Source organism: Crinia signifera, chromosome 2, assembly GCF_055691185.1.
Source record: "Crinia signifera chromosome 2, ASM5569118v1, whole genome shotgun sequence".
NCBI lineage: Eukaryota > Metazoa > Chordata > Amphibia > Anura > Myobatrachidae > Crinia > Crinia signifera.
In genome coordinates, this window is record NC_139218.1 from 268,806,676 (window position 1) to 268,826,727 (window position 20,052).

Here is a 20,052-nt window from a genome sequence, read left to right on the forward strand (position 1 = left end):
GCACTCATTATTCACAGACATTTTAAAAGATAAAAAAATGCTAAAAACTTAATTTATGGAGAAAGCAGAGATCTTTATATTTGCAGTGAAAGCAATTTTGCCTTTAAAAGGCAATAAGAAGAACTCTTTGTATACCCTTATTATACAGTACTTTATCTACCAAAACTTAGCACGGACATAAAAAAAAAATACCATAGAAATTACTCTAGAAATGGCTTTATTTACAGATGAAAATTAAAAAAAAAAAAAAATGGTGGTAATATGTGCAGCGTGACATTACAAGGAGTAATAAATAAATAAAAAATACAAACAACTTGACAATTGTAAAACATTACATCAATATACATAATATGTACAACAAATGCACAGTAACTACTGTCCATGCTTCAGTGAGAGTTCTTCATATCTTTACCCCGAGGATTAACTTTGCTCCATGCCGGCCATAAGTGACAAAGCCAAAGACTCCACTGAGACAGGAAAAGAAACACAAATACTGGCCTTAGAAGACAATAATTGATGAGCAAACCAACACATTTCATAGTAAATATTGTAGTTTTCTTGCAGCTCCAATTACTGCGCTGTAGCTCCACCCCTCGCCTTACACCTGAAGTCTATTGACAGCATAAGAAAGCTTATGCAAAGCAACTGTTGCTCAGTTATGAAACAATTGTATATAGTACTCGGTATTATGCTTCCAGAGAGTATAATAAAATTGTCATTTATAATGACAAGTGGCCATTGGAAGTCCCAGCAGCAGCATGAAACCCCTAACAATGAACAGGTAATAGTGGGGAAGTTTAATGTGAGGCATATATTACAGTCAGGCGCATAACTGTGGAGCCAAGGTCTGTGGGTGCACGGTCAAAAACTGGGGTGTAGAGTAGTTTTTTCCCCTGTAAGGTCTTCCCCATTGCAAAGGCCACACCCATTTTTTGGGGTACAGTTCACCTTTAAATTTTAGAATGTCTATTTTTTTTTGTTTTCTTTTTTTATGGTTTGTACTGGGAGCAAAATTGTCTGGAAATGGTCAGTGTATACAATGTTTATAATAATGGTCTTAAAAAGATCTATTGAGCTTGATAGGCATAACAATGGTATTCTTTGTGTAAAAGAGTTGTGTATGCTTCACAGGAAGAACATTATACTTTAATTACATTGGAAAAACCTAATGGCCAAATGTATTAAGCCTCAAGAAGTGATAAAGTGGAGCGTGATAAAGTACCAGTCAATAGGCTCCCAACTGCCATGTTACACAATTTAACATTGACTGTTAAAGCCACAAACAATGAATGCCTCCAAAGAATATAATTGGACTGTGATAAATGGACACTTACTAAATATAACCTCTAAGGTACTATTAACACAGCAAGGCTAACAATAGTAACAGCTAAATTGCCATATATAACATTGTGAGCAAGTGTACCTTCGAAGAATTTGTGCCACTTTTAAAGCAAAGGGTGGTCAAGCCAAATATTGATTGATTTTATTTAGATTTATCTTAGGTTTCTTATGTGTGTGTTATATATATATATATATATATATACACACACACACACACACACACACAGCACCACAACACTCGCCATCCCTGCAAATGGGGTGCAAGCAGTACTCGCCATTCCCAGGTTGGGGTGAAGTGGCCTGTGACCACATGCTCTAATAAATACAAATATAGGGACTCAACACTCTCCATAATGAACTAACTCACCTTAGTATACAATTAATCAAATAAATAATGGGGAACTAAAACCCCATTATTTATTTGATTAATTGTATACTAAGGTGAGTTAGTTCATTATGGAGAGTGTTGTGTGTGTGTATATATATATATTTTTTGGGAGTAAATATTTGTGGTTTGCATACCACGAGGAAGGCACCCGGGCAGCTATATTGCACTTTGTAAGCGGGGAGTGCCGGACACCAACACGCAATATATATATATACACACACATATATACATATACACACACACATATATATATATATATACACACACACACACATATATATAGAGAGATAGAGAGATATAGATATACACACACATACATACGTACATAAATATACACATACGTACATAAATATACACACACACACACACAATGGGTCCGGCCCTCCCAATGAAACATTTTTACTGATTCTGGTGCCCTCATTGGTCATTGGTGAAACAAGACAGCGGTGCAGGTATGTGGCACCACACCAAAATCTGATCAAAGTGTAACGGTTTGGAGGTATAAATAAGGAAACGTGTAAGGACAAACTGCATGCTATGTACTTACAGAGTGGAAATGATCCTCTGCAGACTGCTTTATTTAGTACTTTCACAAGAAATTTGTGGCAGTTTGTAAAGTCAGATTCCATTTTCGTGATGGATTCTGCCCTGGATACAGGAAGCAAAAGTTTTCAGTCATTTTTCTTATCAGTGGCTAGTGCATATGTATAAACTGCATTCCTGAGTAACTCATTTATACCCCTTTTACACCGCCGAAAAATCTGGGTCAGCGGCGGGTCAGACCCGGATCTTCGGCGGTGTAAATCAGTAACGCCGTTTCCCTTTACACGGGACTTCTACCCAGGTCCTGACCTGGGTAGAACACGGCTAGGACCTGGGTAGAGGGCGGTGTAAATGGGAACGCCGGGTCGGATGACCCGGCTCCCATTTACATGAATGGGGAACGTCCAACCTGCGGACCGCAGCGTCCGCAGGTTGGACGAATTGTCAGTCTGACACTGACAGCCGGCGCTGCTGTCTGCTATACTCTGCAGACAGCAGCGGCGGCGGGGGACGGAGGTGAACGGATGCCTGTGTGTGGCATCCATTCACCTCCTATCCAATGGCGGGGGGGTGCGCGCGGGGACTGGGGGCAGCCTAGCAGCTTACCTTAGTGCTGAGCTGCCCCCAGCAGCGTTCCGGGTACGGCGGCGTCGATCGGCGCTTGAAGATGACATCGCGCTGTCATCTTCAAGGGGCGGGAGGGGGGTGCGGGCGTTTAAGCCCGTCCGGTGTAAATGCCCCTTAAAGCCGGGTCGCACCCCGGCTTCAACCAGGGTCCAAAAAGCCGGGTGCGACCCAGCGTTTTGGTCTAAAAGGGGTATTAGTTATCCTTCTAGGTGACAATCCTTCCTCAAGTCTGTATGTGCTGTAGCAACCAGTAATGCTGAAAGCCACAGGACTAATTTTATAAAACATGTCACAGCCTCAAGAAATTCGGTACTTATGTAGTATCTGGGCGCCCGATTTAGAAATCGGGTCGGATCGGGCACATCGCATCTCATGCGACCAAATCGGATGCGATGGACCCGATTTTTCCATAGGATTCAATGTTAAAATGGTCTGAGTCCATTTTAACATAGAATTCAATGGGAAAAAGGGGTCCTGTTCCTTGCCCCACTATCCAAGTGGGCATGGAGTTGGATATAAACCTGTGGCGAGCGTAGCGAGCCACCGAGCCCGAAGTGTGGCGAGCGGACACAGAATACCGTCCGCTCGCCACGCTTCGGGCTCAGTGGCTCGCTACGCTCGCCACAGGTTTATATCCAACTCCATGCCCACTTGGATAGTAGGGGTATGAAAAGGACCCCTTTTTCCCATTGAATTCCATGTTAAAATGGACTCAGTCCATTTTAACATTGAATCCTATGGAAAAATCGGGGCGTCGCATGCGATGCAATGCGATATCGCATCACATCGCATCTGATTGTATGCCTTAAGTTAAGGCATACAATCAAAAAATCGGGCGCCCAGATAATACATAAGTACCAGAAATTCCTAGTAAAACATAGGTAAATAGAATATGGAAAATAATACAGAGCAGCATACAGCATGCAGATTAATCTACACCTAATACTACTTATTCTTCTAGTTCTATCTTGCCTAAAGGTTATATACTCATGAGCGGATACTAGACACATCAACAAATATATTAGCACATCTGGCTGTTTATACAGACAATCTGCCGACCGCCCGTATACTGACAAAGTCAAATGCCCACCCATCCTTATTAACATATGTACAAAGCAACGTTTATTGGTTTGAATTGACTTGTTGACCTTATTTAGAAAAACATGGCAAAGGACTTATGTTCACACCAAGGTTGCATAGGACAGTCTTTTCTAAGGTTACACTGTGACCTTAAGTTTGCGTTGATTTACAGCATGTTCTCACTTACTTCCATGCGCCTAAGCCAGCATGCCAGCGGTCTGCAAACATCAGGACCACGTTCATCACTTTCATTATTGCTTCTTTTACTGAGCTCACCTTATGTCAGAATGAATAAAGTTGATCAACAAATAGTTAAAAAGTTAAATTGTTACTTCACTCTTATTTCACAAAATGCATTAGCTGCTTTATGTTTTTTACTGTAAAAATGTTGCTTTTAGATAGGAAATACGAGTATCTACTGATTCTATTATAGTAAGGCTAGCCACTGTGCACCCATTTGCCTTAGAAAAACCAACATGCTTTACCATTCCAAATGCTGGCATTTGTTAAAATGGCTATGCTTGTTGGCTAAATTGGGCCATTAATAAAAACACTGGGTACTTGTGTATTATCTGGGTGCCCGATTTGTTCATCGCACGTAAAAAAATCGCGTCGCATCGGATCGCATACAATCATAGCGCATGCGATGCGATTGGACCCGATTTTTAATCATACAGGCACCCAGATGCCTGATTCCTATGTTAAATGCCCCCCCAGACCCGATTTTTGATTGTACACCCACCCTGATGGGTGATTACTATGTTAAATTGCCCCCCATTGTTAACGCCACCCCACTATCAACGCCAACCCGAAGCGTGGCGAGCGGACGCGGAATACATGTGAAGTAATACGTGTCCGCTCGCCACACTATATAAAATCAACTCCACGCCGACGTGGATAGTGGGGTATGCGCTCGCCACGCTTCGGGTTGGCATTGATACTGGGGTGGCGATAACAATTGGGGGGGGGGGGGATATTTCACATAGTAATCACCCATCAGGGTGGGTGTACAATTAAAAATCGGGTCTGGGGGTGCATTTAACATTGTAATCAGGCATCAGGGTGCCTGTACAATGTAATATCGGGTATAATCGCGTCGCATCGCATGCCACACGATATTAAAATTGTACACTAAGCCCGGGAAAGGCTCTTAATCAGGTCCAATCGCATCGCATGCCTTAACTAGTGGCATGCAATGCGATATATCGGGCACCCAAATAATACACAAGTACCAAACACTGCCTCCTCCATCATCATAGGGCACAAGTTCCAGAGATCCAATTCACAAATGCCAGGGAAAACCAGAATGTAGACTGCTGACAGAGCGAAAAAGGGGAGACACAGCCGGATTGGACACCCAAAATAATCAGCAAGAAGGCTTTATAAAAAATGGCTTGGGCATCACGGATGGTGTAATGGTTAGCATTACTGCCTCACAGAGCTGAGGTCATGGGTTCAATATCCACCATGGCCCTAACTGTGCGGGGTTTGTATATTCTCCCTGTGTTTGTGTGGGCTTACTCCGCTTTCCTCCCACAATCCAAAAATATACTGGTAGGTCAATTGGCTTCTAAAAAATTAACCCTAGAATGTCTGTGCACATGTACATGTGGTAGGGAATATAGATTGCAAGCTCCACTCCAAAAAAAAAAACACTTTTTGCATTGACTTGATTAAGTTACACACTGAAACTAAGGCCCTTATTGAGATCTGAGCTCAGTACAAATTTGTTTGGAAAATGGGCAAAACCATGTGCACTGCAGGTGGGGCAGATGTAACATGTGCAGAGAGAGTTAAATTTGGGTGGGGTGTGTTGAAACTGAAATCTAAATTGCAGTGTAAAAATACTGCAGCCAGTATTTACCCTGCACAGAAACAAAATAACTCACACAAATCTAACCCTCTCTGCACATCTGCCCCACCTGCAGTGCACATGGTTTTGCCCATTTTCCAAACAAATTTGTACTGCGATCGGATCTGAATACAGGCCTATATCTGTTATTTCTTGATTTTAGTTTTGGACAGTTGCTAATTAGTAACTCCAATCTCTCATTAACTAATCAAAACTCCAAAAATTCACATATAAAAAGATGAAAAAACAAAGTACGTCATACCTTCTCCCTTAATAGACAACGGTCATGAATGGTGGAAAGGTATCTGTAATGAATTTTAATCAGTTGGTCCAGATCTTTTGCTTCTTCCACTTGATGTTGAAACTCCAAACCAGTACTGTGAAGGATCTATGGGGAAATAAACATGCATTGAAACTGATACTACTGACAAAAGCTAGATATAAGCCCTATAAGAGCATACTACTGTATGTTCAGATGTGGTATACTCCTATATACCATAAACCAACAACCATTAATAATACTAACATTGTACTAAAGCTCTGTGAATGGTTTTAAAATTACTTGAAGAATAAAATTGATAAGAAAATGATCATCATGGCTGAGCCACAATGTGTAACTAACCCTCGTCATCATATAGTTGTGTAAGCTGTTGACAAAATGCATAAGCTTGACTCGTAAGAGGAACATTCGATGAATTAACTGTTCTTTAGGCTCTGTTGGTGATAATACTTGAGAGAGTATTTGTTGTTCTAATCCAAAGTCCTCTTTTGCAGATTCCTTTTCTGCTGTAGTAACAAGTTCTAGGAAATAAAGTTTATATTTACAAATGACACAAATAAAAACACATTAGCCAAATGAAACTACAATGTACACTTTGACATTGCATACATCTAGCTGCTTCTGAGCAATATCCTCTAATAGTGTGTACACACGGTACGATTTGGCGTCCGATGTTCCCGATATAGGGAACATCAGAAGCCAAATCGCATGCTTTTTTAGGGCTTGCGAGCACGAGGCACGCTCCCGTGTGAGCGCAAATCGGCAGCCAGATAGAGAGGGCAGGCAACACTATATAGTGCAGAAAGACATTTCATATGTGCATGAAAGTGGTAGGGAAAATGGTGGAGTTCGGACAATTTCACTCACACACTCCAATTAGCGCTCCTGAGTCGCTGGAGTGGGTCACAGCTCCACTTGAAAACCCAGTTCCTGATACTAACCAGGGAGGTTCGGATCTCCCTTCTATGGTGGCTCCAGTAGGAGAACCTCAAGAAGGGTCATTTATTTGCAATTCAGGATTGCACAGTAGTCACCACAGATGCAAGCCTACAGGGCTGGGGAGCAGTTATACAACTGTGGGGAGGACGGACACTTCACCTCCGTTTCAGGCAGGAGCCGGTAAACGGAGGTAATACAGAGCAGCTGTTTTCCTTTTGGGCTTTTTGAAAATATGGACTGGATCTCCTATGTATGATGTATGTTTAGCCGGTTAGGTGAACCCATGTCTGGAATTAGGACCACCCCTATTAGGGGTATAAATATAGGGACATTTGGTTTACCTCCTCATGCCTTGAAAAAGAGACCTATTGGTCTTGAAACGCGTTGGTGAGGAGGAATTTGAATGGACCACTACAGACCTGCATCGAGTGAGCTTTCAGGGACGCCTGGATTTTGTTACACCTGCCTTTGTTGTCTGCACTTGTGTTGTGGACCAACACACTCGGTGAGAGTCTGCTGTGCTAAACCCAGATTGTTAATGTTTTATTTGTAATAAAAACGGTATTATACTATACCAGTTTTTTCTTTTCATATATTGTTTGGACCAACATCGAATCTTTACGGTGACGTTACCGCCCACTAAGGATGCTTGATACGTCTACCCTAAAAAAGTAGACCACCTTAATGGGTACGAGTCAAGTCTAAATAATATCCTGGAAAAAGTTATTATTTGGTGTTCCATACTGTGCTGCACTATTCTGTGTATCTTTCTCCTATATATAGTCTGGACAAGCACTGGAATCCCCACGGTGACGTTACCGCCCCTTAAGAATGCACGATATGTCTACCCTAAAAAAGTAGACCATCTTAACGGGTACGAGTCCAGTTTTAACTATATGCTGGATAGAATTGATCCACCATTCCAGTGTTCTATACTGTTTTGCACTATTGTGTATTTTCTCTTTTTCCTTTTTGGGTAAAACCAAGATCATAAGGAAAAGAGCGAATCCTGTCTGCTCCCAGAAACTGTCAGTATCTCTTCTGTGTATATTGTCCTCGTATGATTGGTGTTTTCATACCACTGTACAATTTCATAGGCTGCGACAAGCGCAGAGGTTTCATTCACAATTGTTTTGCCTCGCATATATTGGCTGGCCAGAATTCTGGCTTTTCTTCAGTCAGGCCTAGAACTACGCCTCAGCCGCGCATCCCTGAAAGTGCAAGTGGCAGTATTGTTGCAACGGAAGATTGCAACGTCTGCCACTATCCATACCTTCCTGCAGGGAGTCTTACATCTCCAACCCCCTGTTAAACCTCCAGCCAATCCAAGGGATTTGGCTTTGGTCCTAAAATACTTTGCTAAATCACCTTTTGAGCCGTTGGATTCTGTGGGTCTCCCCTGGCTCACTCAGAAAACTTTGTTCCTTCTGGCAATTTCTTCAGCCCATAGGGTATTAGACCTCAGTGCTGTTTCGTGTAAATCCCCATTCCTGATCTTTCACGAAGACAGAGCAGTCCTTCATACTAGACTGGACTATCTCCCTAAAGTGGTATCAAAATTCCACATTAAGGAGATTATAGTTCCAGTTTATTCGCCACAACCTTCTTCAGCGGATGGAAGCGAATCTTCATCGGTGGATGAGTCCTTGGACGTTGTCAGGGCCTTGCGCCTTTACGTCACAAGAACGGCAAGCATCAGGAAAACTGATTCTCTGTTTGTCCTGTACAATGCACAGAAGCCTGGGTGTCCAGTATCTAAACATACACTGTCACGTTGGTTACGTTATACAATCTATCAGGTATACCTGTCGGCTGGTCTACCAGTCCCTCATTCGGTGCGTGCACACTCCACTGGGTCTGTGGGGACATCGTGGACCGTGCGGGCTGGTGTCTCGGCTGAGAGCATTTGTAGGGCAGCCGCGTGGTCATCTGCTCACATGTTCCTTAAATTTTATCGGTTTAACACTTTCGTCTCGGCTGATGCATCCTTTGGCAGAGGTGTTCTCAGTGCAGCTCGGGAGCGCTCCCACCCTTAGGGGACAACAGCTTTAGGACGTCCCATTTTCCCAGCATCCACCTGGGCCATTAGAAAAAAGGGGATTTTTGGTCCATACCTGTAAAATCCTCCTTTCGTAGGCCAAGGTGGATGGCTGGGCGCCCACCCTTGCACTCCAGATCAGCAGTTAAGTTAGTTGGCAGTAGTTGACTGCCCTTGTTTGTATGTTCTGTTGAATGGTTCTTCTCTCCTATCCCTCGGCTTGTTAAGTTAAAACTGGTCTCTGAGGACAGAAAGGGGTATAAGGGGGAGGAGCTACGGGCTGCACGGTCTTAAAAAGACATAGTACTCCTTGGTGCCTGGTCCTCCCAGACCTGGAATACCCATTTTCCCAGTATCCACTTTGGCCTACGAAAAAAGGATTTGACAGGTAAGGACCAAAAATCCCCTTTTTCTGCAGCTTGAATTCTATAGAAATATTGAGTTTTAAGAATAATCCACTACACAGATGCCTAAGCGTCTGAATTCATTTTATGGTGATTGAAAAATGATTACTGTTAATAGGTTGCCCACAGTAATAATTAACTATAATAATCCAATTCTTAAAAAGGAAATAGGGACAACTTACCATTAAACTGTAAGACATCTAAGCTGTATTTAGCCCATTTTATTAATAGCAAAAGCAGAAAAATTTGATTATAAATCTTCTGACATTCTGAGCTGATAACAATATCTACAGGCCAAGGAACCTAAGGTAGTAAAAAAGGGAAAATATTGTATGAACATACATATACTGTACATAAAATTTCAGTTAAGCATACTGCCCAACTTTTAGAATCCTAAATCGGAATCCTGTGTGCCCCCCCCCCCCCCCAAAAAAAAGAGGAGTCATCTCACATTAGCTAGCTCTCACCCCCTGATGTGTACCATTTTATGGGGCGTTGTCACGCCACAATCCCTTTGTTTGTCATGCTGGGGGAAGCCCAGCAATCCTCCAGCTTCTGAGCTACTCCCAGCCTCATCCTGGAACTGAATGGAAGCAGAGCGCTAATTTGCTGCTACTCTACAGCTAGTGCAGCTGTGTGGCAAAGTGTCCCCCAGCTTCTGGCCCGTAGATGGGACAGTTGTATAGTGATTAATAAAAAGGACTGTCCTGCTCAGTTTGAGAGGTATGAAGGTCAATTTTATATGTTGTCAGATGTCAAGGCCCTAAAGCAATAATTAACGATAAAACAGTAATACAATAAAAGTACATGCATTTAAAAATCAGAACACCTCTTACCTTATAACTCAGTACAATGCCATCTAATGTATGCACTGGAAGCTTCTTTTTAGCCAAATCAACGTTTTCGAAGAAGATGGATAGCCTATGTATGAAAATAGATGCAGTGAATATAGTATTTGCAAAAGCACTGTTTTAACAATTCTGGCTTACTGTAGGCATTCAGTTTTATCACACAGCAGCGACTGCAGGCTACTTGCACATGACAGGGACAAGAGTCTGTGTGAGATCACTTACAAACACGTAGGAGAAAAGTTACATTTCACTTGCCCCTTTTGTCAATTTATGCAAACACCAAGATGTGCTCTGCTAGATGCATGCCAAGCACAGATGTCTAGTTACACAGTGAGCATTGTTTGTATTCCATACCGAGTACTGTCCTCTGGGTACCGCTGACTGACTGCTTCCTGCAGCTGCACATTCAGAAATACAACATTCTGCCATGATTCCTTCTCTCTTATTTTATCAAAGATGGAAGTGTAAAAATCGTACATCGTGTCTCCAGCTTCAAGAAGAAAAAAATTTCTCATTGCTTGCAGATATTCCACCAGCCTAAAATAAATATTGAGTTATCAAGCAGAAGCATTTACAATTTACTAACATTAAAATTGAAAGGAATTTTCACAGTGAAATGATATACTAATATTTCTCAATTTACTGATCAAAAAGCATATCTGTGAAATCTAAAAGACTAAATAAAAAATTGACGAGTTTGGTGAGAACCATTAAACAGTTATTTTGTTTCATTCCTGGTAATTTAAATTCCCTTTAATATCATCTACTTACTTATAATCTTTCTTTAGTGTCTGCATGAGGTTTCCACAACACTCCAGATACTGCAAGTCAATGTGGGGGTACAGGCATGACCGAAGGGTTAGTTCAAATGACTGACAAGTAACAGATTCTGAGGACCGATCCACACTGACATCGCCACAGGTAAAGGTCTCTAGAAAGTCGCTTTGTTCCAGATATAACCTTCAAGACAAACATCACATAAATCAGTAATGCAGAAAAATCTAAACTTACTTTACAGAATTTCAGGTAATGTAATACTAATAAAGCACAAACAAATTAAGTTCTACAACCAAATATCATAAAACTCCTATATTTTCTAAACCACACTAGAACAATGACAATGTAATTTGTGGCATTTGGTTCCCACATCTGCTTTGCACAGTTATATTCTAACTAGTTTCAATACAAGTCCCTGGCATTGGTCAGTTTCACCTTTAAAACAAATCTCCATACAGTATGATATATATTTGTTTATCCAAAACATATCCCAGGTGTGATCATACATATTTACTAAGTACCACCTAATATGTGCACTTATACATTATTCCTAGTCCTTATGTTTTTTTTGTTAAATAATATTAGTATAGTATTATTTATTTTAACCCCTTGAGTTGTGGGATTTGCTGGGGCAGGTATGACCTGCCCCATCAATACTCACCATTCAAAGGAGGAGCCAGTCCCGACCCCCCCCCCCCCCCCCCTCCTGTCGATCCACTGTTTCGGACTTCCGCCCTCCTGCAGTCTTACGTTGGGGCGACTGAACTCCCGAGCGGGACCGGCCACCTGGTCACTGATGCAGTAAGATCAAAATCCAATTTTTTCTATCATACCAATGGTGGACACTGGGATGTCCCACAGCTGTCCCTTCATGGGCGGGGACACACCTGAGTTGCACTGAGGACATGGCTCCCAAAAGCAGAATCTGCGATGGCGAATGTGTCAAACTTGAGGAAAAATATGTGACGACGAACAAGTGGCCGCACGAAACAACTGCTCTGCAGACGCCCCCAGACAAGCTGCCCAACCGAGTGAGTAGAATGGGCTCGGATAGATAAAGGGACCAGCTTATTGGAAGACAAATACTCCTGATTAATAGTTAGATACAGCCAATAGGCTAAATTCTGCATGGCTGCAGGCCAACCTCGTCTGGACGCATCTTACAATACAAACAGCGCATCAGACTTGCGGATGTCAAGAGTACGCTCAACGGGTTGGGATCATTTGGTCTATTGCATTATGGTCGAAAGTCATTAGGTCGAATCCATTAGGTCGACATGCTAAAAGGTCGACATGACTCTAGGTCGACATGGGAAAAGGTCGACATGATTCTAGGTCGAAAGGTCATTAGTTCGACAAGGTCATTAGTTCGACATTGTCTATGTCGACATTCACAAGGTCGACATGGGGTTTTTCACTGTTTTTTTACCTGAATGTCAACACAGTCGACATGGACACAGTTTAAAGTGCACTGCATCCCCTCGCATCGCTGCGCTCGCTATGCGTCGGGCACGGTGCCTCGCTACGCTCGGCACACTATTTTATTCTCCCACCACGCCCTAGTGGATGGTAGGGCATGAAATACCGCCTGTCGGCACATGTTGGCTCAAAAAACAGTGAAAAACTCCATGTTGACCTTGTGAATGTCGACATAGACAATGTCGAACTAATGACCTTGTCGAACTAATGACCTGTCGAACTAATGACCTGTCGAACTAGAATCATGTCGACCTTTTCGCATGTCGACCTAATGGATTCGACCTAATGACTGTCGACCATAATGCAGTAGACCAAATGACCGCATCCCCGCTCAACATAGAGCCAAAGGGCCCGAACAACATCCAAAGGACAAAGTTCTGGAGAATCCTCCGAAGGAGTAAATGCAGAAACAATAATTTCCTGCTTTAAATGAAAATACCAATGGGTATGGAGAACCACCCTATCTGGATGAAAGACAAGATAGGAAGAAACATGCAATAAAGCATATAATTCGGAGACTCGTGAGCAGAGGCTATTGCCAACAAAAACAAAGTCTTCCATGAGAGCCACCTAAGATCAACCGACTCCAGGGGCTCAAATGGGGACCATTGGAGAGCCGACTAGACCAGTGTCAGGTCCCAAGGCTGAAGAGGTGGCACAAAATGAGGTTGTACATGAAGTATACCCCATGGCGGCCGTGCTCCTTGTTCTGCCCTGGTGATTGATGTATTATACAGCTGTGGCATTGTCTGGACTGAACCAGGTGGCGGGCGCTGGTGAGTGCCCGGTAAACTGCACAGTCTGAAAAACGGGAGCTATATAAAACCTACCTTCGTTAACTCCCTTTTCTTTGAGGTTCCTGGGCCCACAGGGTTAACATCGGCGTTGTAGGCGGATCCAGAGGACTGGGCACCAATTCTCCAAAGCTTTAGGTTTCCCATCATGCCTGGCTCCTCTCCCCTATAACCCCGCCTCCATGCTAGGTCACTCAGTTTAGTTAACAAGTCCCTGCAGGAAGCAGTGGAGGACAGAAGACAGTACAGGCACGGTATATACTCACTCATACAAGAGGAAAGGGGACAGACAACCAAAATCTCATGCCCCACATACATCAGGCGTACCAAGGTGGGCACCCTGTGGGCCCAGGAACCTCTAAGAAAGGGAGTTTACCGAAGGTAGGTATTACCATAACTCCTGTTTCTTCTTCAGGGTTCCACAAGGTTAATATCAGGGTTGCCCCAAAGCAGTATATTAAGGGTGGGTAGACGCCTGAGAGGCCACCAGAACTTGGCGCCCAAATGCAGCATCTTGGGGAGCAAAAGTGTCAAAGGCATAGAACCTCAGAAACGTATGGACCGAGGACCACACTACTGCCTTGCACAACTGTTCAGCGGAAGCACCACGCCAAGCAGCCCACGAAGGACCAACCGACCTAGTCAAGTGTGCAGAAATTGATGAAGGTCATTCTCTTTTGTGGAACCCATAAAGCACAAACAAGGAATCCAAATGTCTGATAGATTCTGTATGCTGTACATAAATTTTAAGGGCCCGCTCGACATCTAGAGATCTCTCAAACTTGAGGAACATAAGGCCAGAACCACTATTTCTTGATTCACATTCAATTTTGAAAGTAACTCAGGAAGGTATAGATGGTTATGTCCGCAGGACAGCCCTGTCCTCATGGAACATGGAAATCTGATACCCTCCTAGCTGAGGCAATAACCATCAGAAAGACTACCTTGGCAGTAAGCCATCTTACATCTAAATCCAACGAAGGTTGGAGGTTCTGAAAGAGTTTCCAGAACTACCGATAGATCCCAAGGACCCACAGGAGGGGAATATGGAGGTTGAATCCTGAGAACATCCTGAAAGAATGTACGCAAGTCCAGTAATGTTGCCAGTTGTCTCTGGAACCAGACTGATACTGCAGAGACTTGAACTCTAAGGAATGCCAAACGCAAACCCTTATTAAGGCCACTCTGGTGAAAGGCTAACAGTCTTGTCACTTAAAATTGTTTGGTGTTGTAAGCTCTCGCACTGCACCAAGAAAAATAGGTGTGCCACACCCTATAGTAGATTCTTGCCGAAGCCGGCTTACGAGCCTGAATCATAGTCGTAAGCTACCTTTTCTGAAAAAGTCTTACTTTTTGAGAAGGCAGTCTCAAGAGCCACGCAGTGCAGCGGACACAGACCTGGCCCGTAATGGGCCTCTCAATAATAATTACCCTTACAGCTATTACATGTATAAGCCCGCAGCTTTGGTACATCCCCTTGAGGGGGTCTAGCAGAGGGCTTTGATGTCCCTTTTTGTGACATAGTAATAAGGTCACAACACCCAGCACACACAATACTGACAATGAACAGGCTCTATTATAGAAAGAGAGAGTTAGGCAGTATTACTCAATATTCCCTAAAACAAAGCAGAAAAGGGAAAGGTAAAATTTAGCACACACACCAAAGTAGCATGGTTACAGTGATAGAAGGGAAAAAAACTGGTCCGGTAGCGTGTAGAGGAGCAGGAATCTGGAGGCACTTCTCCCCTGCAGTGCTGTGAACAATGGCACCTGAACGCTGCGGGGGTGGGAAGGAGCAGAGTCCAGTGCAGGAAGCATGACTGGGTCTGAATAATGGAGGCGGAGAGCTGAGAATCAACTCCGCCTCCCCCTGGAACCACCAGTGCCCTGCGCAATCATGGCCCTGCTCAGTACAGCGTCCCTGGTGGTCTAGCAGCAGCGTGGAGAAGACTGGGATGCACCCCTCCCCCGGCGATATGCACTGCTAGTAGGTATCTGGCCCTGTGAATGGCACTGGCCGCGTTCGACCTCGTGCCTACCCCCCTATCACTGCATAAAGTGTCACTCGCGCTGAAAAGGGGAACCCGCTTGCCTAGTGGCTGGGAAGCAGCGTTCTCCATGTGCAGGGAGATCTCCGGCGGGTCTGGCTGTGGAAGTCTGTGGCGCGCCGGGACCAGCCAGCTGCTGCAGAAGCAGGTTGTCTCCTAGTGAAAATATAGAAGTATGCAAACAAAAATGTAAGTAAAAAGATAGAAAATCTAATTAGGGCACAGAGCCCTGTTCTTGGATACCTGTGCCTAAGGGCACCAAGAAAAAACTGAAGCCTGTAGGGGCTTGGAGGAGGAGGAGCCTTGGCTGCACTCAAAGAAATCTAATTCTTTGGTGCCTATAGCTGGTAGCTCCACATACCTCACTGTCCCAGTGTCCACCATTGGTATGATAGAAAAATAAGCGATTACCTTGCAAAGTTGATGGCCAGCAGTGGGTCATGCACATCATTCAGCTCCAGATGTTTGGCCATGATGGACTGCATCTTTATTAGGCTTTGCTTGTTAACTTGCTGCTCTGTAGCGCTGTCTGGTGCTGAATCTTTTCCATGTTGCAGTCGGGATTGCACAGACTCCAAGAAGAGTGTGTACAAACTCTTCCTATCGGAATCTATTTCAAGGCAACAAATAAGGTGACAAAAAATTAAGTCAATAATGAAATCTTTACTTTACAAGATTACAACATTTCGTATAAGAAATAATGTTTTAGTTTGTACACATTGTAATGAAACCATTTTATGTTTTGGCATCCAGCTGAAAACCCTATGCACTTCTAAAATATTTAAAAACGGATTCTACTTATATTAAAACCCTTAGCTAGCCAACAAAGAAATGCGCAGATATGTTATCTTTTTTTTGTATTGTAAATGAAGCTTTGATTATTATATTATATATAATTTCCATTAGACAGAGTGTTCAGTGCTCCTGATGCCAGCAAGTGGCCAGGAGATAGGTTGTGGAAAAATAGCGTTAGGAGGCCCATGCCAAGCAAGGTGAACTTCGGGACCCGGGGCAGTGGGAACAGTAAAGAAGTCCACTATCTGCAGCTGTAAGAGAATACAGACCACTCTAACTTGCCAATTGGGTTTAAGCTTTGACCATCTAAAGTACTTCACGATACAAACACACACACACACACACACACAAATATATTACCGAAATGTGGCACATACCTCTTGAGGAGTGTTGATGATGTAACAGTTTACACTTTAAGTTCTTTAGCAGTTGCATAGACTTCCCTGCCATAATAATCTGCTTCAGCACAGGCCGCAAAAAAGATACCATAGTGTGCTGCCTGCTGGCTGGGGCCTGGTCGCTGCCTGAACTGGCACTTGCATTGTCACTCATTTTGTCCTCATTCTCAGTCTTTTCTGAGACACTATACAATGTGTATGTCGCATACCAAAAGTCTCGGTGATTAACAGGAACATCTTTATTTCTAAACAAAGGACAAAAACACAATTTGATGAATCCTTGGAAGGGAGCTGATTGCACAAAAAAAAAAAACCAAAGCTTACGTTTAAGAACTGTGTTCGATCAAAAATGGTAGGAAGCAGAATGTTGTCATGTTCTCTCTAGGGCTGTAATATTGTCCAGACACACACACAAACATTTTTTTTTTTTTAAATATGTAAAATTAAAAAATGTCTTAAAAAAAAATAAAAGCGCAATGCAGTTGTTCTGCAGCAATGGAAGTAAATGAAGCCTTGAAAGCTGATGCAATGAACAACTACAGGTGTCCCAACTTCTGTTGAGGGTTTATGTACAGACGGGGTTTGCAGTTTTGAAATAGATTTATCCCAACCTCTGAAGCATTATTTTTGCTGCTTGAAGTAGTATGTAACTATCATATCATCATGGTGATCAAATTATTAACAAAGAAAATACAGACTACTATAACCCTATAAATGTACAGATGGGGCAGGGCTCTTCTTTGCTGGCTAATCGCCAGAACGTCACCGCTGGTGATCCGAAAGCAGCCCGGCTCGCCATCTGACTGAGACGCGCGTGACCCGGGGGAAGCGTCTCGTGTGCGTGCATCCCCTTTCGCTGTACAGATGGTGGGTGGCGGGGGATGGCAGCTGGCGTCCCCATCGCCATCCCCCGCAATGATGAGACCTGCCCCATCTGTAGGTATATTCCCTTTACAGATACTGCAATGAAAGCAAAGGTGTCAGACAGATTCTAAAAGGCACTCGAGTCACAACACCAAACCAATCAGAAGTCGTCGAGCGGGGGTTTAATATATTATATACACAAACACACATAGGGGTAAAGTTGCTAAAATATGAGTTTTATTGAAGATTAAATGTTGCCTATAGTAACCAATCAGATTCTATTATCTTCTAGAAGGTGCTAAGAAATAGAATCTGATAGGTTGCTATGGGCAACCTCCCATCTTCAATAGAACTCCCATCTTAGTAGATTTACCCCATATAGTTCAGAATGTAATACTGAAGTTTTATACACACCGTTGAATAATAAATTCTTTCGCTGGGTCGAAGAGCTGTCCATGGACAATCCATTCGTCTACAATTTCTAAATATGGTCTTACAGTTTCCACCCAAAGGAAAAACAGAAGAGATACCTGCAAAGAGAGTTACTCTGAGAATCAAGTATTGTGCAATTTCATACAACACAAAGCTGTACAAAAGAAAAGAAACCCATATAGGATGGCCGTGCTACCTGTATATGAAAGTGTGTTCTCAGAGATGCAATCTCAATAGGTTTTGATTCTTTAGAACATGGTGTGCATTAAGGCTTACGTAAGTACAATAGTCATATTGTTTTCATTCAAATTGGAACAATATACAGTATACATTTGTTATGTGACACTATCTGTATGCAGTGAAGTATAAATCTGCATTTGAAATGCTCTGATGCAGCGCCCAGTGGCTTTTTTCCATACCAAGTTCTGTTGTGCTCTGCATACAGACTCAGTCGCACACAGGTATACAGGGTCACAAATTAAATTAGTCAGCAGTCTCCAGGTGCATTGCGATGCCTCAAAGATACATTTTTGCACAACAGATGCCAAACGATAGAGTTGCATGCGACCTGGCAGCTCTCGTGATAATCATCGCAAGCTGTATGGCGTATTAAGACTAAATGTATGAGGACACAGCTGTAATTTGACAAACCAGTACTCAAAACATCTGAAACACAAAACTCTCTCTTAACCAAAACATGACTACATCACACAAGCATATATTTTGTGGCCTAAGCTTACCTGTACCTATGGAACAAGAGTCATGCAAACGTGCAGTAACTTCCCTGTCATTCAAAAAAGCAAATAAACCCTTTGACATATCTTAACAGCTGGAAAATGACAATAAACATTTATCCCAAATGAAGTGGTTTATTTACAGCGAACTAGTGGAGTGATCACAGGACACCCAGCAACCATAGTAGAGTAGATGATTGCTTACCGTCTGCTCAGAGGCCTCTCCCACATTGTCATACTCCAGAATAGCTTTATACAGGGTATTAAGGAGATGAGATGCTCTCACAACATTCCTTGTGTCTGGAGGCACTTCTGCAATGCCAGTGCTGAACACTTTGTGCAGCACTTTCAGCTGTGCAAGCCGAGGAGCCAACTTGTCAACAACTAGTGCTAAAGTAACCGTTTCATCTAAACCAAAAGGAAATAGAAATGCAATGTTTCAATATTCTATACACAATGTCCTTAGTAAATAGAATAGCTACAATGGGTCTAGACTTAAAACATCCAATAATGAAAAAGTACCTTTGTTAATAATGCATTTCTCAATATCAGCTAGCTCTTCCTTAAAGCTCATGAAGTATTTATACAACGCCCACATGAAGGCCTGGTATGTTCGGAATGGAGCTTCAGCGGCTTTTTTGGGAGTTGGAAGGGTCCCTGGCAATGAACTCTCAGGACAGTGACCTGTGACCTCATCCATAAACTTCTGCAGCCTAAAGACAACTTGGCCATAAGCTGCTATTTGTTCAAGCACAGACCTAAGGCAATTCTGTAAGAGAAATAAATATTAGGACAAGCCATTATTAACTGACCTCTTACAGTGCCTTCTTAGAACAGAAGATATGAGCCGTCTCAAGAAATAGTGTAAATGCTGAATTGATATTGTCACTGTTGGTATCCAACATTATGGGGAGTATTCAATCCCGGGTCACGACTGTCGATCCCTCCCGACAGCTGTGACCCTGGATTCGGTATGGAATCCCGGCACTCAAAATCCCGACGCTGGAATCCCGACAAGGGGGGGACGTGGAGCGCCCCCCCTAGTGGGCTCGCTGCGCTCGCAAGGACACCCACGGAGGGAGATCGTTTCGGAATTTCGGCGGTCGGGATTCCAGCGTCGGGATTCTGAAAGCCGGGAATATTGACTGCATCCCATGACCCTCGCCCGTTTTAGTTTTACTCGACATCATATTGCCAGACGGGATTCAATGTCCCACTTGGTGACCACGTAAACGGCCATGGATTGTCTAGATTCATCAGTGATCGCGACAATTCATGGCCATTATCGACAAAACGGGCCCAAACTCTTTCAAGCTCCTAAGAGCTCTTTGTCAGAACTGAAGCGACACTACTGACGAAGTGCTCTTAGGAGCTTGAAATGCGTTGTG

At 43.1% G+C, this 20,052-nt stretch overlaps 1 protein-coding gene across 2 annotated transcripts in view; it reads right to left on the minus strand.

The window, feature by feature from the left end:
- Positions 1 to 198: 198 nt before the first annotated feature.
- The window catches only part of TUBGCP5 (tubulin gamma complex component 5), a 34,798-nt gene continuing 14,944 nt past the window's right edge, over positions 199 to 20,052 (minus strand). For both annotated transcript variants that reach the window (XM_083168599.1, XM_083168598.1), the window contains exons 10-23: positions 19,187 to 19,433; positions 18,870 to 19,072; positions 17,913 to 18,028; positions 16,614 to 16,879; positions 15,853 to 16,051; positions 11,115 to 11,303; positions 10,698 to 10,880; positions 10,329 to 10,413; positions 9,675 to 9,795; positions 6,454 to 6,632; positions 6,094 to 6,219; positions 4,167 to 4,255; positions 2,277 to 2,377; positions 199 to 467 (exon numbers count right to left, since the gene is read on the minus strand). In XM_083168599.1, coding sequence (XP_083024725.1) covers positions 421 to 467; positions 2,277 to 2,377; positions 4,167 to 4,255; positions 6,094 to 6,219; positions 6,454 to 6,632; positions 9,675 to 9,795; positions 10,329 to 10,413; positions 10,698 to 10,880; positions 11,115 to 11,303; positions 15,853 to 16,051; positions 16,614 to 16,879; positions 17,913 to 18,028; positions 18,870 to 19,072; positions 19,187 to 19,433 — 2,151 coding nt within the window. In that variant the 3' untranslated portion in view covers positions 199 to 420. The remainder of the gene's footprint in view (positions 468 to 2,276; positions 2,378 to 4,166; positions 4,256 to 6,093; positions 6,220 to 6,453; positions 6,633 to 9,674; positions 9,796 to 10,328; positions 10,414 to 10,697; positions 10,881 to 11,114; positions 11,304 to 15,852; positions 16,052 to 16,613; positions 16,880 to 17,912; positions 18,029 to 18,869; positions 19,073 to 19,186; positions 19,434 to 20,052) is intronic.